The 21608-nt window shown below is 39.3% G+C and overlaps 3 protein-coding genes and 1 long non-coding RNA gene across 6 annotated transcripts; 1 reads left to right on the forward strand and 3 right to left on the reverse strand.

The window, feature by feature from the left end:
• Positions 1 to 6006: 6006 nt before the first annotated feature.
• Positions 6007 to 7637, reverse strand: LOC105269311 (chitotriosidase-1). 2 transcript variants are annotated; one of them, XM_011309452.1, is made up of 4 exons: positions 7413 to 7637; positions 6727 to 7343; positions 6331 to 6623; positions 6007 to 6257 (listed from the first exon to the last, which is right to left on the reverse strand). In XM_011309452.1, the coding sequence occupies exons 1-4, from the start codon at positions 7477 to 7479 to the stop codon at positions 6113 to 6115; spliced, it is 1122 nt and encodes a 373-aa protein (XP_011307754.1). In that variant the 5' UTR covers positions 7480 to 7637; the 3' UTR covers positions 6007 to 6112. The 2 variants fall into 2 exon arrangements, with proteins under 2 accessions (XP_011307754.1, XP_011307753.1); XM_011309451.1 differs by having other exon boundaries at positions 6727 to 7349; positions 7413 to 7636.
• Positions 7638 to 7639: 2 nt separating this feature from the next.
• LOC105269312 (chitotriosidase-1) lies at positions 7640 to 10382 on the reverse strand. 2 transcript variants are annotated; one of them, XM_011309454.1, is made up of 5 exons: positions 10364 to 10382; positions 9401 to 9467; positions 8441 to 9069; positions 8073 to 8365; positions 7640 to 8005 (listed from the first exon to the last, which is right to left on the reverse strand). In XM_011309454.1, exons 2-5 carry the CDS (start codon positions 9465 to 9467, stop codon positions 7861 to 7863), a joined length of 1134 nt encoding a protein of 377 aa, XP_011307756.1. In that variant the 5' UTR covers positions 10364 to 10382; the 3' UTR covers positions 7640 to 7860. The 2 variants fall into 2 exon arrangements, with proteins under 2 accessions (XP_011307756.1, XP_011307755.1); XM_011309453.1 differs by lacking the exon at positions 10364 to 10382 and adding an exon at positions 9616 to 9744.
• Positions 10383 to 13528: 3146 nt separating this feature from the next.
• Positions 13529 to 19188, reverse strand: LOC105269314 (uncharacterized). Its single transcript, XM_011309455.1, has 4 exons — positions 19025 to 19188; positions 14686 to 14825; positions 14234 to 14285; positions 13529 to 14061 (listed from the first exon to the last, which is right to left on the reverse strand). Exons 2-4 carry the CDS (start codon positions 14714 to 14716, stop codon positions 13737 to 13739), a joined length of 408 nt encoding a protein of 135 aa, XP_011307757.1. The 5' UTR covers positions 14717 to 14825; positions 19025 to 19188; the 3' UTR covers positions 13529 to 13736.
• Positions 17524 to 18715, forward strand: LOC105269313 (uncharacterized). Its single transcript, XR_892424.1, has 2 exons — positions 17524 to 17652; positions 18200 to 18715. It is a non-coding gene; the product is annotated as an uncharacterized lncRNA (long non-coding RNA).
• Positions 19189 to 21608: the final 2420 nt, after the last annotated feature.

Consider the following 21608-nt stretch of genomic DNA (forward strand, 5'->3'; position numbering starts at 1 on the left):
AAAAATAAAATTGTTTTCCGATTTTTTTTTGTTTCAAAAAAATTTTTTGGAAATTTGGAAAAAATATTTCGATTACAATTTTTTTTACCCGTGTAAATTTCATTTGTTAACAATAAATGAAAGATCGAGTCATTTAATTAAATTGTTGGCAATATATTACGTCCTACAATTCATAAATTTGAGGGGAAGAGGAGGGGAGTAGTCCCGTACATCTACACAAGGCCCCGAAATTATGTGATTTGAAGTATATAAATAAAAAATGTGAAACCTAGATCGTGTAAAGTAACTCAAGACGATTTTAAAAATGGTGGTAAATTTCAATTGCCTCAAGTTGGGACTCAAAAGTCCCATATTCAGACCCACAAATCTGAGTCCTATTCATCAAAGACTTGAATCAACTTGAGACATTCAATAATTTACCTTCAAGTCCCAGACATTCAAATCAATTTCCGAGATAAAAAATAATAAACATGCAAGTCCTAAACCCCATCTCCCCAAAGTCTAGGCTAGACTTCCTAATCCTTTCCACAATAACCGGAAAAAAGGACATGAAGAAGATTTGCACCAGTGGTACGATCAGAGGCCCTAAAAAAATTGGAGCTAAAGCTCTTGACTGTAGGCATTCACGATGTTGAGTGGCAGGCGAACGGAACGGTGGATATAGAAGCGAAACGTTCGTCCACGTCTGTCTCGTATCCCCAGCAGCATCAGGCCCAAGATAGGGCCCACTGACTTGTGTCCACAAACGGAGCGGAGCAAGACTTCACCACTTTTATGTACGTAGTCTGAATAACAAATCTGTCCAATTCACATGTCGACATCAAAGAAGATAATATAAACACTACATCGATACATCGTCTACAAAACCTTAATGTTTTATTAATGCGACCTCCCCCTTGGCTTCATTCCTCAGGTATTACCGTTTCACTTTATCCCGGGCGTAACGCCGCAGTGAGCATCCAATTTCCAGTTCATCTTCTCATCCCTGGTATAATGCACCGTCAAACTGACCCTTTTGACTCAATCGACGTCCCAAGGCCCGAAAAATCCGACAGTTTTATTGTTTCCTCAAAACAATTGAGAATAATGATGTCCCATTGCTCCTGAATTCACCAATTATTCCCCTGGAATCATCACTGACATCAGCTCTTCTCATAAATGATGATGAGATTCTCAGTCCATGCAGGAGTCAAGTAGGTGCATCAATGGTGGATAATAGCATGCAGGAATGCAGAGAGAGTAGTGACAATGCAGGGATACGAACCAGTGACAGGAGAGAGAATAGAAAAAACCACTGTGGATTCCTCATTGTCTCTGTTACTCACTCCTTTTATCCATCTTCTCTTTGTCTATCGTCAACAATTGGCGCAACGTCGAAGAGACGAGCTCGCGGAGTGACAGCCAAGCCACATACGTGGGAGGTGGATTGCAAATCGGATGGACTTTATGCAAAGTGAAGATATCGGGGCCTCAGGAGATTGGATCTTCTGATTCTCAGGTTGTGGTGAGAAATTTTCGTTCAATCTGTCATCAGCATGAAAATCTGGGGTTGACTGGTTCCAATCCTGTCATTCACATTTTACAACAAGTGATTTAATTTTATAATTAATTTTATTGGGTTTAATTGGGAGCCAGGTTAATTAGTGAATAGACGTTTAGGTAAGAGGTATTGAATTATATTTTACTACGTCGGATGTTTCCCTTTTTTCAATAAATTTCATTAATTTTAAAGTCACTGGACTGTTTATTACATTTAAATAAATAGATACATTAATAATAATAATAAATTCATTTAAATAAATAGACTCAGGAGTCAATCCCAGCTAGCTCGGGTGATGTTTAGCAATTATTGAAAAATCAATAATAATAATAAATAATGGATGTCCCGGATAAAAAAAAATTGTAATCGGAATGTTTTTTCCAAATTTTCAAAACTTTTCAGAAAATTATTTTTATGAAACAAAAAAAATCGGAATACTAAACAATTTTATTTTTGGGAGAGGTTTTGAAAAATTTTTCAAAAATTTGCATAGATAATTTTTTTTTATAATTTCGATGGCGTATTTTTTGAGAATATTGAAAAATCAAAAAAGTAAAAAAAAGAACAGTATAATTAAAAAAAAAATTATATTCGTAAAAATTTCTAGAAAATGATTAAAAAAAATTTGCGAGCCGAATTTTTGAAAAATTTTTCAAAACATTTCCCAAAAATACAATTCTTTGTTTCCATTTTTTTTTTTAATTTGTAAAAAATATTCCGATTACATTTTTTTTACCCGGGGTAATACGGTTTAAACCGAAATGTTTCCGGCCCCAGGGAATTGGCGTAAGCTAGTCTTCGTGGCATTTGCACGCAACCCGCCCCCAGGAAATTTCTTTAAAATCCTTATCGAATGATCAGAAGGTGAGCAGAAGGTGTTCCAGCACGAACTAATTACATTCTGGATGGAAAAAGTTTATTCTTCCTCGCTTAGATCAGTAAGAAGTTGAAAGGCGAATGTAATTTCAGTGGAGAACACATGGCACCTCGTCAGGTCTTCATGAACGAACGTCAATTGAAGCGAAGATTTTTTTCAAGATTCGGATTGTGATAATAATCGAGCGCAATTTGCTGGTGAATCTCGACTGATTGAAATAGCACGGGAGAAATTAATTTCTTTGAACGAGCGATTTGAATCAATGAAATGGAATTGCTGGTGGGGAATTGAACGGATCATCACGCGTGAGGACAAGTTAAACAGTCGTGTATGCAGAAAATGTGGACATTAGTGGAGACGACACGGGGAATTTACGAGATAGCCACCCCCATTCACCCTTTATCCCTACAAGCTAACTCGGTTGCAGCATCAACAGGTGGTTGTATCCCCCAACTTCTGCATTGTAATTTATAATTCAAGTAATTGATTTATATCTCGTGCTCTTCGCGGGAATTCGGGAGAAGTGGAAGAAAATTCGCGGCTGGAGGGTTATCGGAGATTTATTGTAGTCCAGTTTTTCCCATTGTCTCGGGTCAATTAACCCTTTATTTCCGGAATTTATGGGACATCCTCTGAGTGGATTCTCGGTGCTTCCGGGTAACGGTTCTGATGCTTTCCAGAGCTGTTGGATGAAGCGTCATGGCGTTTCAAAAACCCCTTTCCCAAGTACAATGCGATGCTTGTCGTTCCATCGGTACTTGACCTTGGAATGTTAGCCATGCAGGAGATAAAATGCAAGGACTCGGTGGGGCTATGCAAATGTGGATCTCTGCCATCCCGTTGTTTCGATGTTTCCCTCTGGCTCGACCTTGGCAATTCGATGCAAAAGAGTTGCCATCGTAAATCAATGTACATCTCGGTGACGCTTAACTGACCTCGGAAAGGGTGAGCGTCAGCTACGCAACTGTATTTCTTAAGGATGTAACCCCGAAGGTTGAAAAACTTTTCCTGGCTCATGTAATAATTGATCATTTACCGCACACGACCCGGGTAGAAGAAAAATTGTTATCGGAATTTTTTTTTTTTTAACATTTCTCGAAAACTTTTCGGAAAATTTTTCTTTTGAAACAAAAAATTATCGGGAAACAAAACAATTTCATTTTTGGGAAAGGTTTTGAAAATTTTTTTTCATCATTTTCTAGAAATTTTTGCTATTATAATTTTTTCTTTTAATTATCCTGTTTTTTTCTTACTTTTTTGATTTTTCAATATTTAAAAAAAATCCACACTCTAAATTATGAAAAATAGTTTCCTATTCAAATTAAAAAAAAAATTTTCAAAACCGGTCCCAAAAATAAAATTGTTTTGTTTTCCGATTTTTTTTTGTTTCATAAAAAAAATTTTCTGGAAAGTTTTCACGAAATTTTTTTGGAAATTTGAAAAAAATATTCCGATTACATTTTTTTTTACCCGGGGAGGAATTTATTGAAACGAGACACCGAACGCGCGACTATTTGTCTCCCATCACAGATTATTAATTATTAATTTGTAAGATCATACTTTTAAAAACTTGATCCTGAAATTTTATAGAAACACCCTAGAATAAACATAACACATTCATATGAAATTTTCTGGTTATTAATGCCGATAAGTCAATCAGACTCTGAACTCTTCAGGCATAAAAAATTTCGTGTACAGTACATACGCGCCAATGAATGATTTTAGGCTTCAGCTATCGAGAGTTTCGATTGAATTCGATATAAATACCGATCTCCCTTTTAGATAGGAATATTAAGCGAAGCAAGTTGAACTCAATTCATAAAGTCATTGACTGATCTGTCGAAAAGGGAGAGAAGGAGTTGTTGGTTCCCACACTAGCTGAAATAGCCTCCGATATTTTCCTCGGTTGACACCCGGTGATAATAAGTCGACAGACGTTGAAAAGCCCCGATGAAACCGTCGGCACACACTGAAAACCAAACGATGGAGTGCGAAGTGAGTTTTATGGCAGTGTCAGAGTGACGAGAGCCCTCTTCTCCTCTCATCATCCCTCAGCAAGAGCCCCTTTCCCCTCGGTTTCGCTGCCGACTAGTAGTCGAGGAATTCGAGTTGCTATAAATCTCCCTTGACGGGTGCGCGATGCTGAAGGGAGAAATCCACCCAACCACCCACTCACGGTCTTACCCTATAGCCACGCGAGGAATTGTAATAGTTTTACTCGCAGGGTTAACGCAGTGCAAACCCCTTTGCCATTCGTTGTGGAGTACAGAGGGGAATGGAAAAAGCGGAAGAAGCCACCACTACTACTCTCCCCAGGCGTGTTGTTACGTCTATTCGCTTCACTTCGCCTTTGTTGAGGTCTGTCACTCAAGACTCCTTACCAAAGGAAATAAAAGTCTCCGGGGCTATCGGAAAATGCCGGCGAGTCGAAGGGTGGGGATTTTAAATTGAGGAGCGACCGTCGAGTTGAGCTGAAATTCCCAGTTTTCATTAATTTTCTTTGTTGTACCCGGTGGGGGGGAAATAAATCCCACTGATAGTTTATTGGTATTTAAATATCAAAGTTCATCACTTCATTCCATTTATCATCAGACTGATTACAATGATAATGACTCCGCCACGTTGGAGTATGATTTGGATTATTTGAATCCATTGTTTATTTATGTTTATTATTTTTTTTATGTTTATTTTACATCGATTCGAGTCGGGTGAGACTGTGTGGTGATTGATCAGGATTTTTTAAAGCTGATTAGATCTCACCATTTTACCCGGCCAGGAATCGAACCTGGAACCTATCCGTTGTGAGGCAACGACCTTAACCACTACACCAGCCCACCGGTATATTATTTATGTTTATAATAGTCGGCTGTGAATTGGGAAATTTTTATTTTACCAACGACTGGGGAACGGAAAGAATTTGGAAGACCAAAACGTTCACTGTCGACTCTTGATTTTGGTTGATAAAAATGTATTGTACAGTTGTGCAAAAATTTGGGATTGCAATTCAAACGGACAGCGGAGGCTGCTTCAGGTGAAATGGGTGAGCTCGGTGTCATCTCCAATGATATGTGAGGCTCGTTCCAGTTCCGACCAGTGTCAGTTATATGTACTAGAATACTCATCCCTCGGGATTTTTCTTGGTTGAAAAAGACGTTGAGTGACGTCTCGATGTCGAAAAACCCGACTTGACGTCTTCATAACTATGTAATATCTAAAGGCAAAAGATCCGAATCATCACATAAACTTTAAGGATTGCATATATCATTAAAATTTTCCTATTGTAAAAAGAAAATTAGAGGAATAAATGCCATCGGTTATAAACAGTTCCTCCACTGGAGGAAAAAAACGTCGAATTTTTTACGCTCGGGCCCGAACGAAATAACGAATGTTGATAATTCGTTGAATTATTGTATGAAATTGTGAGGACAGAAAGAGATCGCTCTTATCCATGAAAAGATTGTGCGTTTCTTACCAACTGTTGCTTTCAGTTTCTGAACTGGCTGTAGGTATTGCAGTCCCCTAGATAACCGACAACAACACATGCTGCGTACGGCAATATGATCTCAAGTTATTGCCGATCTAGTGCCAATTAATTTTGCGTATAAGTTTTAATCAATTCCCTTTACAAAAATTACAAAACAGAACAGAACAGATTTGGAAGAGAAATTAATTCACTTAGTATTCACAGAACTCAATCAATTCCGAAGAATTGAATTGATACTCTTTAGGAGTGGAAATTTGTCGTTACAACTGCCTCTGAAGTCATCTAGATCAATAGTCCAGAGCATGGCTCCAGCAAGTCCCATGTTCTGGATAAAACTGGCTTTGCCTTTTGCCGACCTGTGACCATCAAATGATTAATAAGCGTTCTGAAAGAGTAGGAGTGGATAATTAGATAGAATATTTCAAGTACCGGATATCTTCGTAGCCAACCCACTGATTATCTCCATACGCATACGGTGCGTACGTTTGTTCATCAAATACGACAGTCAATTTTCCCGCGTTGATTTGTTCGCAGAGTTCGTAATAGGCAAGAGTGCCAGGTTTTTTTGTGTATAGTCCAGGTTGGCCGACACCAGTAGCATTGGCACCGACTCCATGGCTATTTGGGTCAGACAGGGTCCAGGATTTACCGTACGCCGTCATCCCGACTATCAGCTTCTCCTTGGGGCTGCCTTTATCCAGCCAGTATTTGACCAACGATTCCTGGAAACAACGGACAAATCTCAAAACCGACATCATCACTCAGCGAAAGCTCCAGGAACTTTCCAGCTAGAGGATGATCAGAAGATCTGGAAGTAATGCTTACGACTGAGATTTGACCATTTCCATGAAGACCAGACGGATGACCAGTCCGATTTTCCCAAGCTCCATGGAAATTGTACGTCATGAGATTAATAAAGTCGACGTGTTGACTGATCCCCGGAATGTCATACGCCTTCTTCGCGATCCGTTCTCCTGGATGAAGTGCTACAGTAAGCAGATAGTCTTGATTGAATCGTTCCCTCAGTTCCTTCAAGAGCAGAACGAAGTTCTCGCGATCCGAAGGCACACCGCCTTTGAACGCGGGGTACTCCCAGTCTATATCGAGCCCATCGAGATTGTACTCTTTCAAAACATCCACAGCACTGTCGATGAATTCATTTCGTGATTGCTTGGTGGACACCATCTTGGAGTAATTAGCACCAACACTGTTTGCAGCTCCACCTACAGCGACGAGCAGCTTAGCCTCAGGATTCCGTGAATGCAGAGCAACAAACTCACGGATTCCATTGCTACCGTTTCCCTTGGAGATGACGATCTTATTGTCTTCTATATTTACAAAACTCCAGATGTAATGCGTGCAAATGGATGCATCGATGTCAGCGACTGTGAATTTTCCCTTCCCTGCGCGGTTTTGGGACCAACTCGCGAAGTAGCAGATGACTTTTTCTGCAATTACAGGAATCATTTCCAAAAACTTATGTCTTCCGGAAATAAATAAAAATTACTCACTCTCGGCTGTTATTTCCAGAGCCAGTACTGACAAGGAAAGAGTCACTAGGAAAATTGAGAATTCCATCTCATCTGCCGTTTATTATCCAATACGGAACGTTACATCAGAAATTATTGATATTTAACAAAACTATCAACGAGTGATCGTTCGAATCTCACTTGAAATCTTTTGCTTTCTTCTTAGTCACGCACGCGATGGCAGATGCAAACGGAATAAGACGCTTGAATTTTAAATATCCTCTTTTATTCGGTCATTCTATAATACAGTGTCAGCTCAATAATTTTCCGGGTATTAATTGATAGAGACAAGATAAAAAACCGCATATCGCAGCGACCGTTTGACCGCTTCAGCGGTGATATGTGGTTCGTATCAGTAATCTGAAAAAAAACCCGGAAAATAAAAAAATGACGTTTTTCTCATTTGCATTTTCTGATCATCTCGGAGTCATCAGGTCCGAAGTACCGCATTCAGGGCATTGAGAATGGGATATCTCTCTCCACACGAGCCCCTGAAGTCATCGAAGTCGATAGTCCAAACCATTGCCCCGGCTAGACCCCAGTCTCGGAGGAATCCGGCTTTGCCTTTTGCCGATCTGCGATGATAAAAACGAATGAATTAATTATTTCTGAAGAGGAATGATCATAAAATAAGTTACGCACTGGACATTCTCGTAGCCAACCCATTGATTCCCGTTGTAAGCATACGGAACATACGCCTGTTCATCGAATACGACAGTCCATTGCCCCGCATTGATTTGCTCGCAGAGTTCGTTGTAGGCAAGTGTCCCAGGTGCTTGTGTATACGGTCCAGGTTGACCAACACCTACCGCAGGAGCACCGACTCCATGATTATTTGGATCCGCAAGAGTCCACGACTTACCGTACGTCGGTACTCCAACGACTAGCTTGTCCTTGGGGCAGCCTTTGTCCAGCCAATACTTGACACACGATTCCTACGCAGCATAATCCATCACCAGATGAAATCATTACCGAGGAAGAAGTCTGAGGAGAATTGAAGGAACACTTACGACTGAGATGTCTCCATTAGCGTGAAGACCAGCATGATGTCCAGTTTGAGATTCCCAAGAGCCGTGGAAATCGTAAGTCATGAGGTTGATGAAGTCAAGCTGTTGACTGATCCCTGGGATGTCGTAAGCGGTTTCTGCGGCCCATTGTCCCGCGTTGACAGCGGCAGTGAGTAGATAACCGCCTTCTTGATTGAATCGTTCCCTCAGTTCCTTCAGGAGCAGAACAAAGTTTTCGCGATCAGAGGGCACGCCACCATTGAAAGCCGGATATTCCCAGTCCATATCCAGGCCATCGAGGTTGTACTCCTTCAGAACATCCACAGCGCTGTTGATGAAGTCGTTACGTGACTGCCATGAGGAAACCATGTTCGAGTATTTGGGACCAACGCTATCAGAGCCTCCACCAACAGCTACGAGAACTTTAGCTCCAGAATTCTGGGAGCGCAAAGCTGTAAGCTCGCGGATTCCATTGCTACCGTCACCGTCAGAAACGACAATTCTGTTTCCTTCGATTGTCACGAAACTCCAGATGTAGTGGGTGCAGATATTGGGATCAATATCGGCAGTGGTGAATCGCCCGTTACCCTGCCGATAGTGCGACCAGCTAGCGAAATAGCAGACGATATTCTCTGCACTCAGAAAAAAAATGGAACAATGAGAGTGAGTTCTTCTCAAGGAATTGTTTTAATCCATTTATTACTCAATTTTCTAAATTGTAATGGTCAAGCGACGGTAGGAAGACCACCAAGAGTTGCCGGACGCTTTTTTTAAAAAGATTTTTTGATTTTATACAGTCACAGTTAATCGAGTGAAGCCGATCACGCGAATTCAGAGCTTTCTCTGATCTATTCTGGAAAAATCAATAAGAATTTTTCGAAAAAACCGGCGCCTCACCCCCAAGCTTCGTATTTTCACGTTTCAAACCATTCCACATCATCAAAAAAATGGATAATCACTTACTTGCACTCGTCGCCGTCAAAGCCAGCGCCAAAAAGCAGAGAGCGATCGGTAAAATGGAAGATCTCATCTGTAATTTGAATTGATTCTCAGAAATCACTACCAGTTTTGCGCGTAATTATTATATTTATGTTTAGTAATTATTATATTATATTTAATTATTATTCCTTTAGAACTCAGATATTTTCCGAGCGAAATAATTAAATTTCAAGTGCTACCTTCACGGGGCTTGAAGATAATGTATGAAAAGCTCAAGGAATTCACGTTTATATTCACAACTCAAAGTTTAACGGCTTTTTCCGCGTTGATGGCAACCGCAATCGATAAGATCCACGCGGAACGGAATGAGAAATACTTTAGCCATGAATATAAATTTTCCACCAACCTACTGTTTCATATAATAATTCGATAGTTTCCCAGATAGTCAAACTATTAAATCGCCATAGGAATTCAGATAACTAAGCGGAAAGTCGGACGCGGAAAAAAATATGCGCGAATTATTAATGATTCGTAATGGCAACCATTTTTCATGCGACAAATGAGCTGATGGTTTTCTGAGCTCCGGTTTTCCTACTCTTTCTTTTTATATCTATTTTTTTTTCTTGCATTTTCCCGCCAATTTCTTTGAATAGTGCAAACGCCCCCTTCAACGAAGCGGTAGAAAATAATATATGAAATTGAGCTATATTTTTTGTTTTTTCTTTTGCGTTTCGATAAACTGTCGGAGGTGTGACGAGAACTCTGGAAGGCTTCCTGGGTTTTTATGTAGATTTATGCACGATTACGTGTGACAATATTTCTTGGCGGGAATTTACGAGAAAGTAGTCGAGGCCATCTAACATCAATGCGAGAACTTGTGAGGAGAAATCTTTGGTAGATAGTTATTATTCTGATCTTTATATTCTGCATTATCATCTGCTGATAAACAGTTACTGACTTCGGATAAAAAATCCGTCGATAACTTACCGTCTGCAGGTACAACCATCGCGATTTCTTCAAGTTCCAGGTTTCTCCACAGAAATATTCCAGGAAGATTATAAATCCCTCTCAGCATGGCCCACACCTTCCCCCCGCCGACAGAACATCCGCAGATTCAGAATAAATCTAAAAAATTGCCAGAAAAATATTTCAATCCCAAAATTAACACAACAAAAAGCTCACAAAATATAAAATTAAATTCCCAAAGCCCAAGGATATCTCAAAAATCAATTCTCACCCATAACCGAGACAATTCAATCCCCTAGAAGTATTTGACCCCGAAATATTCAACATTACCCTCAACAATACCATCCAGATGTTCTCAAAGTGCTTCAGGTACCAAAAACTCCGGCAATAACCTGGAAACCGGGTCCTCTCCCTCTCCATCTGAATTTACGACCGGCGGAAGAGCGACCCATCGACAGAATGGCCCTGGGTCTTACCCTGGATTCCCTCCCAGAACACATCTACCCAGTTCTCCTCCAAACGGCAAAATAGACGTCCATGTTGCGTCGATGACCCGTTGAATGGTGTGTTGGTGTGCTGTAACCGTCGACGATGATAATTTATGTTAATGGCTGTTCCGTACGCGAGCGAGTTGTGCCGGAGTGGCGATTCAGTCAGTGAATCGTCTTCGTCGGGCTCAGACGCGTCAGTGGTACGTCAAGTATTACCTGAAATACAAAAAAAAAACAATAAACGCGTGAATGAATAAACGAGTGACATATTCTTATTTCACACGGTGTACCCGTCACCATTATGTTTTTTTTTGTCTCATTCAGTGAAATGGCGACGCCCCAGGCCGGCAAACCCCTCCGCACGCAGAATCAGATGCGCGTAGCAATGAGCGCACAAATTCCCCGCACCAATTTTATCCAGGGAGTGTACTCTACACCTCGTCCCTGTCATCTCCGTTCAACTAGAACCGTCCTACTTTTCATGGAGTACGTTGTTTTTTTTTCTACACACGACACGAGTCCTCTCCGAGCTCTCGAGAGCCTCCCGATCTCCAGGAGTCTCTTAAAGTTTTTTTTTCTCTACCGATTCCGCGGGTGAAATGACTGATAGCGCGAGTGACGCTCTAGATTTGGCGGTAAGTTTCTCAAATATATTTGTTCCCATGATTTTTAACTGCTTGGTGGCCCTGGTCATCTGTCCGGAGATCCGCTGTCTCTCTGAATTTTGAGACCTCCATTTTTTTCGTATAATTATATTTGTGCAATCGACGGTAGCGCCATTCGCGAGTTTTCGAGGGAGTTTCTGATATTTTGGGTGAGGGAAATGGGGGACAGCAGACGCCGATCGATTTGCGGTAACTGGAAATAATTTTTAGTGGTGGTTTATGTGCGAGAGGTAGATTAGATCTCAGATGGAATGGGCTGTTGGACTGCTTGGGCAACAAGTCATAAACTGAGGTAATTTTTACGTGATTCTCCAGCGTTTCGATTTTCCTTCGCCCGTCGGATCGGCGTTACTCAGCTACCGGTTATTTAAAAAATTTTCACACTTGCGCGCATTTTCACGGGAAAATTAACGCGTTATTATCGCACTTTTATCGCGTTTTTATCACTTTTTTATCGTTGGACAATGGAAATCATTACAAGGCTCTATCCTTGAAACAGATAAATTGCAGACGGTAAACGAGACAAATGCTGATACATGGCACCGGGCATGCGTGGATTACAGCTTTCTGTTCCCCAATGTATCTCAATCCCATCCTGGCAGAATTATGTTCCAATAATTCGCAAGCTTAACGAGATATTATCTTTTCTATCCTGAAAATCGAAATATAACGATTGCAGTTTTTTTAGAGGCGGAGTTTTTTTTTGAAGAATCGATATTCAGCATCATGTTCGATATCTTCGGATCACGAGGAAGTCGATATTCTTGTGGCCACCCATGGGCCAAGGGCAAACCGGCTGTGAGCCCCAATCAAGGACTTACTCCGCCCGCATTCCAAGTCTAGTCTTCCAATCGCCGACCTAAAAACATCCTCAAAAATATATCCAATTCTTCTCGATGCCAATCGGGCCAGCACGAATGGCACATCCATAATGACACCTACAATAAATAAAGCGAAAAAAAAAATTATTTTTAACAACCGAACATATAAATATTGCGCCCAAATTTTCATTGCATTTTTTATCCAGAAAAATTTACTTGCAAGTCATTAAATTTCTCATCATCCGGCGCAATACTATTATAATATTAATTAAATCGTTAATTATTTCAGAAAATCGGGGCTTTTTTATTTAATAATTTAGTTTAACAAATTGTCGGATGAAAGAAAAGAGTCACTTGGACAATTTATTGGGGACAGATTATGTAATTTTGGATTTGGTCCAGGGCCTTCTGTTCGGATCAATCGAGAAATCATTATTTACGACTTTATAACATCTGTTTTGGTTTTTTGAATGATGTAATTAGGTAACTGGTATTGACAGGAGTGGTGAATCGGCATGTTAATGATCGAGGTGGCAGGATGACGTGATAAAGCATCAGATAGGTTTAGAATGATCGATGCTGTATCGCCACTGTATACCGTGACTCTTCAACTAAATCATTGAATCTATTAATTTAACTGGGACACCCCAAAAATTCCACAAAATGCTAATTACATTTTTTTTATTTAGGGCAATTTTTCGGGGATTTTAAATTCATTTGAAGACGATTTTTTTATGGGAATCGAAAGAAAAATTGGGGAGTTTTCGAGAAAATTAAAGACATTCATTTATTTTATAGTATGGAATATTCACTCGCGTATTGAATTACTGGGACCCCTAAATGTCTCTAAATTGTCACATTTCCGCGGTGATGTCATGCGTTCGTTTGTGCGAGCAGTTTTTTTTTTTGTTTCGCCTTTTTGGTGTCTGCTACATGCAGATTCCCACAGCGAGAATATTTTTTGCTCGTGATGCATTGGGAAGTTCTACATCAGTCCAATTAAAAATGTGGGAATTTTTTCCGTTAAAAAATCCTGGAATGACGAACGAAAAAGATAACAAAAAATCCAAGAAAAAAATAATCAAAATTTAAAAATTAAAAAACGAAAAAAAAAATGGCAAAAAAAAAAAATAAAAAAATCACCGGAAAATTTTAAAAACTTTTTTTTTTAGAAAAATCCATTGAATTCATGATAAAATTCACGGAAAAATTCTAAAGTGCCAGAAAAATCGTAGAATTCCGTTGGAAAATATTTCCGAATATTCGGTCGCCCCAGGTATGAAGCTCGTCCCCAAGATGGCGAAAATTTATGGCCTCGAATCGACCGGTGGTCTCCCGACGGTATTCTCATCTCAACGACTGAATTTCCCCCAAAAAAAAAATTCCCACCCCTCTGTATTTCAAGATTCCGTGATTTTTATTTGAAAAATACATTCCCTGTCTGAAGAATTTCGATTCCAACATTACGTGGAAGATTGAACTGGTACCACAATAGAATCGGTGATAGAGGAATCTCAACTGAAATTGGCTTTTTCCAATTCGGTGATAGCACGACTGAGAAGAGAGTTGAATATACTATTTCGTATACTGACTTATACATGGGGTGCCTCAAGGAAATCGATTGTTGGGGTCGTACCCTCATTTCTCCTGCTCTCTCCAACGTGCCTTCATTGCAAGTTATCACTTTCGTCAACTCCAGAGCATTCAGTTTTCTCTCCATCGAACAACAATCTCCAAAACTCCTGAACCACACGTTAAAAACATTTTACATAATCATTGATTAATAATTTTTCATTGACACTACCAGTATCTAGTCAATTATGTTTTTAAAAAATAATAAAATTGCTTTCAATTCCAGAAAGTCCGCGGGACCGAGGGACAAACGTTGGACCCAAAAAAAAGAGGACAACTTACACATGAAGCAGATGGCCGTCTATTGGTTTATTCTTCGGGTACTGTGTCCCGCCTGCAGATGAGAGAGAAAATATATTTATCTCTGTTTAAAGGATTCATTCAGGGTATGTACTGCACTAAAAACCGGTCGTCCGTTACAAAAAAAAAAAGTGATACGATTTGCAATAACACGTACTCTGACAAACTGTCATGTCCATTTTTCCAACCGATTTTTCTGATCGGTAATTAATACAAATGTGATTAACCAAGTGGAAACGCTGTTTTACGAGTTTGAATGGGTAATGAATAATATTGAGAATTTGGAGAACCGCGGGGGCATTTATTATCATGAATTTCAGGGCGACAGGCCTGAGTACTCCATATGTAAATTACTGAATGAGTAACGGCACTTGCGTATGAAAGACACATGGATTTAATCGCGGAGAACATGATATTCCACGGTTGTTCATTACCATGCATTCTGGAGCAGACAGTTTTATTCATGAAGCTGCAAAAATTGTTTTTTCATTTTCCCTGGATTTCTCCAGATTTCTCGTTTCCATCCTGAATAATTATTCATCAGCATCCTATTTTTTTCGTTCAATACGCAATCCTGAAATATTAAAACATTTTAAATTCCTCATTTTATATTTTTTGTTCAACAATAATTGCACAAATCGAATTTACACATCCAATTATTTTACTCCAACTCGTGTTCCTATTATCATTACTCGCGATATTGATCTGGGAATTTCACCCATTAATTGGGTTAATTCCGCTAATTTTCTGGGGTAATTAAATGATTTTATCCAGTAATTAGTCCAGTGTTGGTAAATAACGATAACAAATGAATTTATGTTATTGGTTTTTTTTTCAGAGCCGTAACCCAGAAAAATTGGAAGTCTGTGCAACAGTTACGGCGAAAAATGACGCTAATAAGGGGTTAGTATCGAGATGGCGGCGATAGCGTCGGCGTCGGCGTCGGCGTCGGGTCGATATGAGAAATCCACCGAATTATCGTCGTCAACTTTTACCCAGAGGCATCTCTCAATTTCCAGTGTCCCAAGGGCCCAACTCAACGGCCCCCCGAAATATTGGGTAACTATTGTTTGAGGAAAGGAGTAAAGTCGAAAAGTCAAATCTGTTTTGACATTTTGTCGTGGGTTTTCAACGCCTTGCGGCGCATCTAACATGACAGGGGCGGGTCCAAAGGATTAGGACAGTTGGCAGTTTTTCAAATTTACGGACTAATGCGACAAATTTACAGACAAGACAAACGCCCAGAGGTTAACCCAGGGAACATTAACAGGATTACCCGGCCGATAAGGTAGATCCTGGAGGCGGGTACGGAGATGGATTATTTTTTGGTAATCTGGAGATTAGAGAAGCTAATGGTTGCTTTGATGCAGTTGTCTGTCACTTTGTTGTTTGTTTCGTGTCAATATTGATGGGTGGCCTCCATTTTGCGGGGAACAAGTGGAAGTGACATTTTTCATTCCTCAACTCAATGGCTTTATTTTATCCACCATTTTTAAACACATTCTCCAGACAAAGAAGACGGCATTATAATAAAAATTTTTGAGAATTTCGGACAAATTCCCTTTTTTTTTATTCTGGTTTTACTCAGACGCATTTTAGTTATAAAAATCGCTCTTAATTTATTCAATTAGCGGCAGTCGGCTAACAGCTCTTCGTCGTGTTGCTTTCAACCAATTTACACTCATCTGGCTATTTACCATTTTTTTTTAGTGTTGGGTTTTAATTTGGCGGCAGTTTTCTTATTCGAGTCTCGATTTTATCAAGACTTCCGAATGTTTTTCTGTCAATTAAAGAAGTAATGAGAATGGTAATTTTATATCTAGAATTGTATCCAGTTTGTTATTTTAATTTTTATCGGTGGTGCATTCTATTTGATTCGTATCATTTTGAAAAGGTCTTGATAGGTTTCACGTTTTCGATCAATCTGTTGAATACTTTCAGCATGATCTGGCAATTTTTGCCGTTGGGAGGGCCCAAAGCTTCCAGACCCTCGCTGACATTCTGAATTTTCTATGAAATGAATTTATCGAGTTTGACTAGCAGAAAAAATCTTCAAATCCCTCTCCTCATTTCCCAATCCAAAAATACATTTTTTTAATTCTAAAAAAATTTCGCATTCGTCTATTTTATTAATTATTCATTCAGCTATTCATTAAAAATTAAAAACGTATTAATTAAAACTTTCTTTCTCATTTTTCTTAATTCTTGATACAAAAACATTTTTATACGTTTCTTATTAATTGGAGAGGTATGCGGATTTCGGTTTAAGTTTTTAAGATAATTGCAGTTTTTAAATTTTCGTCGGGATTCTTTAATTTTTTTTATGACTTCGGGATATAGTTCAGGGTGTCCCGCGTCGTATCCCATGATTTTCATGATTTTATCTTCATTAAAAGTATTTTTTTTATTTATTTGAAAAAAAATTGAAAAAGGTCCACTTTGTAATTTATATGTACAACTTGAAAATTAATGCGTTTTATGTAGTTTTATTACATAATAAAATACATTGATGGATTCTCATAAATGAGGACTGAGTATCTATTGAATTTGAAGATCGAAACGAGAAATCGATGCTCTACTTTCAGACGTAATGAATAAGAGTTCCAGTAACAATCTCTCGTACTTCGCAGTTCTCGGTATTTGATAGATCCTAAAGTCCACAGCCATCTTTACAACAATCATTATTCCTCATAAAAAAAAATCAATCATTGAAAAAAGCATCTCCAAGAAAAGGGGCCCCTTGTTTATTTAATGATAACCCAATAATTTAATCGCAATAAACACTGCCTTCTGTTCAGACGGATATCTCCTAGGTATTCAAGCCATAATCTCTTCAAGTTCTAACGAGAACTCTCGATATTATTATTAGTACCTTGAACTTTGATATCATTTTCACTCCGCGGTTTTTCCATCAAGCAGAAGGTGCGACTTGTTGAAAATGTTTAAAATTAAATCAGATAACGTCCAGAGGGATCGAATTAGCTCACGGTATAATTTTCATTTCAATTTTTTTAGGTAAACAGCAAACTGCCGAGCTATTCAAACAATCTCCAAGAAGGATGAAGCTGACACGGTGACCAAGTAACCCAAGCACTGGTTGAGCAAAAAATGTGAAGACCTGTACCGCTAAGATGAGAGCACACGACCTTGCTGAAGATCAGCTGCGTCATCCTCGATCCGTTAACGTCTCAGTGGCACGAGCATTCATCATTTCCATGACTATCGGCTGATAAAACAGGTGAAGCCTTTCACATTGGGGTAGTCCCCAACCCAGCGACATGATAATAAGGTATTTACTGTCATAACAATCGATAGACAATTGATGACGATTATCACTGATGAATTTGCATTCCAGGTGGTGAACAGGATGAAGAGGGAACAGGTACTCTCCACAATTCATGGTGAGGAACATATAGTTTTTCTGATGAATGCAATGATCCAGCGAAAATTGATCCAAATAATTTGCATAGACAAGTGACCTTCAGTCCTTTCACTGCAGGATACTGAAAACTTGATTCAGTCCTGAATATTTCACTCGCAATCACTTGTATAAATAAACGAATTAAACTTCGGTGGAATGATAAAATCATAAATTTGAAAAGATCATGAAGTGGAATGCTAAATCATTTGGCAATGATGAGATTTGGGAGAGAATTCCCTCTCGACCTGATTAGCACTGAATTTCATGGTTTATTTTCTCGATGACCTGTCCAGTCTCAGACTTTGTGGTTAGGGGCCTTTTTTCAACCGGTCCCATGACGATGCATAACAACCCAATTTCGTGAAGAGCCAGATACCGACAAAACATGACAGTCTTCGCAGAAGGAAGCCAATTATGTTTGACTAACAGTCCCTAAGTTGCTCCTCGAATTGAATCCAACTAATGATTAATTCAAGTCAACACAGCGTTTGTCCTCTAGTACTTAATGTATATTATTTATTTTTCAGAAGTAGTGGTGCCCCATCAGGAGAACAAAGATCTGTCATTTTTATACTGGGCCTAGAAGGAGGAAATTTTTGAAGAAATGGAAATATGATGGACGATTAAATCGTGATGAAGCACGGGGAAGGCCCAGTTAATGTTCTACATCTACCCTGTAGATCCGAATTTGTTTGAAAAGAGGCGACAAATTCGGTTCTAGAGAGGTTTGTGTGGTGCATACAGAGCTACAATGGTCTTTAAAAAAATATATCATGTGCTCATGAATTATTTTTTAATAATAACAAATTCCAGTCGACTAGATTACAGTCGATAAAATAGAATTCTGTAGGCCAGATAACATGTGATTGTCCTTATCGAAGATGTAATTAATTATTGGAGGCTATCCGATTTTTTTGCGAATGCTAACTCGTCATTTCCATTTATTTACATAAAGATTAATAAAAATTATGAAAATATATCCAGACACCTTCTCCCGTCACAACTGCATTTCATTGAATAGAAATACAAACAATATATTTTAATCCTTGAGAAGATTAATTAATTAATTTTTTTTGTTATTATTATTATGGAAAACAAAATCGTCTGCAGATTTTTTTGAAATCTTTTTCAAAATTTTATGATAAAAACCAAATCGGAGAGGATTTTTTCGTTGGAGGAAACGAATTAATTACAATCAATTAAAAAAATAAATTAAAAATTCCTTTCAAGTAAAAAAAAAATAGATAATAGAAAAAAAAAATCAGTGTAGGGAATAGTTAGTGTAAATAAAAGAGATAAAGTATAAAAATAATCATCACCTTGAGACATGCATTCTATTCAAAAATACCTACGTGTTATTCGTCATAACCTTATTGATCACTCCTCTTGATCTAACAATAAATAAAGCAAAAAAATCTATCGATCATAATAAAAACACCGCTATTATGCAATCAGCATCTCGGACTAATGAAGTGCACATACTCGCGTAATTACAGAATACGACTGTCTACTTTTCTCTGGCCGGTGCAACTGCCAGTAATCGACAGGCGAATGATTGCAAAAGTGACGGGAAAAAGGTCATAACTCATTACGCACGCCTTACCACCGAGTAAATTAGATTTATGAGATGAAAAAATCATTACAGCCGCATATTTATTGCCTTATTAATTTCGTCTAATTTTTAATTATGGTAATAAAGAGGTGTGAATATCTCGCGGCAACACCGACTGTTCATTTCGAAACGGAAATGTGAGTTTTTTTTTTTTACGAAGGGGGCGTAGGGGCGGAGGGAGAGAGCAGCGGGTGGAGAAGGGAGGTAGAGGGAGGGTGAAGTAATCTAACAACGAGAATTCGTTGTTGCGTGCATAACGTCTGAAAAGGGAGCGATATAAAGGGGGAGGATATACCAAGATCCCTTGCGCGACTCTAGTTCTAAATCCACATCCGAGTGTGTGAGAAAACACAGGAAGATTAATGATTTACGTGACAAGGAAAGAGGGTGCTGCCTCTGAACGCCGACGGCGAAGAGGAGGGAGTCCCGCGAGGAGTGGCAGCGAGAATAGCTTGCTTTCGACATCGCTTTTCTCACAAAATGTCTCGTCCTGCTTGACGTCCTTTCACGATTGACCGTTCGTCACAATTTCCTCTTTCATTTTTTTCCCCCATTGTCGAGACCATTCCCTCTGAATTTTTACTTTTCCCCATTTCCTTCGCTTCTCTAGTCGATCTAGTTCTGATAGAACAGCCAGGAGTTGCGCTTGTGAGACCTGAAATGAACGCAGTTGAAAAATTCTACGAGACAATCGAGAAGCGGTTGATAGACTTGGTGGAATGGATCAATACCTGATGTAGAAAGACCTCAAGACTTGACAAGTATCTGGATGATGGAACCAGTGAGTGATGGGCGTCTTGTCAATCATCATGTCGATGCTATCTGGTGCATAAATGGAACCAGCTGCGGGTCAAATTCCAAACGTTTGATGATGAAATCACAGCTTGCGAGAGCAGAAATCATGGGCCAAGTGAACTTGATAGTCTAGGATTGGATTTATCCTGGTGATGATTCTCTGATACGCTTCACGGACTCGGGATCAGGATGAAGAGGCGGATCTTTCCGAGGGGACCCCATATCGCGTGCAAAATGCCAAGACATCGGCATAGATCTGACGGAGACTGACGAACCACTGTAGCAGATGATATTAATGATCCCCTCGGAACCGATGCAATTCTATATATGCAATTCCTTGGTCTCATCCATCTCGACTCTTTTAATCTCCTCAAAGAGAGGTCATTAAATACTTTTTCGTTACACCGGGATTATTTCAATAGAACCTCGACCAACTTGACGCTCTCAAGATGCTGCTGAGGTGTCTGCTAATACAATAGGAAAGGCGTCGATGCACATGTCGCTGGATCGTTCAATGATTCGGGTAATTTACTTGATGAGTTGTCAATAAATTTCTTGACAACAGCGATCTTCGATTTGACTGACGTTCAGTCTAGCTCTAAGATTCGAGAGAGTCTGGATTGGGTGTCGTAATTGCAATTGAAAAACGTCCATGAGTATTTTTCCTTTGGGAAATATTTACTTATGGGTAATATTTACCGGTGTAATGTGATATTCAGAATGACCACCAGATCAATTCTTGAGGGAATAATTCAGCTGAAAGACAATGGCGCGTCGGATAGACACGATTCCACATAGAGCAATTAATAACGGCCCGCCGGCATCTTCAACAAAATGGGGGCCCGAGCCATGAAAATGGTGGGTAAGCTTGTACGAAGATGAGTGCAAGAACGAATGGAAAATAAGTGGAGACGCGAGGGTATAACTTCGCGTTTGCACCGCCGGGGTCCTGACCACCTGCTGGCCCCTTTGATACCGCCGACTGAAATCCCATTTGCCGGATTATTTCGATATTCATTGAGGCTCGATACTTTTTATTTCCGTGCTAATAACTTTGAGATTACGTCAATATCGATGAGATTGGGTTTGCATTTGAAAATAAAAGTCACATGGAAAGAGAAATTGAAAAATGAGAATAAAATGGTGAATTATTTTTTAATTAATGCATGATAAAATAATAATTATCAGTGAAAAGAGTTATTGAACACGAATAGTCCCGCCAAAATGCAAATCTTCTTGACTAATCACCCGGATAATTGATTTTTTTATAATTACTGATGAAAGAGAGTAATGAAAATGGAGATTGCGTGGTACCCATGTCTTTACCGGCATTAATGTGTCTCGCATGCCACTCACGAGTGATTATAATAATTTAACAAATTGCGTCGAGATCAGTGGCTGGTCGATACCGTCAACTTCCCCGGAACACCATGATTTATTTTTTCCCACTCCGTCAATGCCCTAAACCACCAAAGACCGAGGCTAATCAGCCAGATACTTCTCCAACTCCAGATAAGACCTGATGGCAT

This window comes from Fopius arisanus, unplaced genomic scaffold (assembly GCF_000806365.1).
Source record: "Fopius arisanus strain USDA-PBARC FA_bdor unplaced genomic scaffold, ASM80636v1 scaffold00067, whole genome shotgun sequence".
In the NCBI taxonomy this organism is placed as follows: Eukaryota; Metazoa; Arthropoda; class Insecta; order Hymenoptera; family Braconidae; genus Fopius; species Fopius arisanus.

Excerpts from the sequence above, each read along its gene's own strand:
- LOC105269311 (XM_011309451.1), bottom strand. The coding sequence starts at position 7,479 with ATGGAATTCTCAATTTTCCTAGTGACTCTTTCCTTGTCAGTACTGGCT. Across the intron at positions 7,350-7,412 it reads TCTGGAAATAACAGCCGAGA|AAAAAGTCATCTGCTACTTC; the intron begins GTGAGTAATTTT and ends CTGTAATTGCAG. Across the intron at positions 6,624-6,726 it reads GAAATGGTCAAATCTCAGTC|GAATCGTTGGTCAAATACTG; the intron begins GTAAGCATTACT and ends CGTTGTTTCCAG.
- LOC105269312 (XM_011309454.1), bottom strand. The coding sequence starts at position 9,467 with ATGAGATCTTCCATTTTACCGATCGCTCTCTGCTTTTTGGCGCTGGCT. Across the intron at positions 9,070-9,400 it reads TTTGACGGCGACGAGTGCAA|AGAATATCGTCTGCTATTTC; the intron begins GTAAGTGATTAT and ends TTCTGAGTGCAG. Across the intron at positions 8,366-8,440 it reads CTAATGGAGACATCTCAGTC|GAATCGTGTGTCAAGTATTG; the intron begins GTAAGTGTTCCT and ends TATGCTGCGTAG.
- LOC105269314 (XM_011309455.1), bottom strand. The coding sequence starts at position 14,716 with ATGAATAAAACTGTCTGCTCCAGAATGCATG. Across the intron at positions 14,286-14,685 it reads TGTCTGCTCCAGAATGCATG|GCGGGACACAGTACCCGAAG; the intron begins GTAATGAACAAC and ends TCTCATCTGCAG. Across the intron at positions 14,062-14,233 it reads GACGGCCATCTGCTTCATGT|GAGTTTTGGAGATTGTTGTT; the intron begins GTAAGTTGTCCT and ends CGTGTGGTTCAG.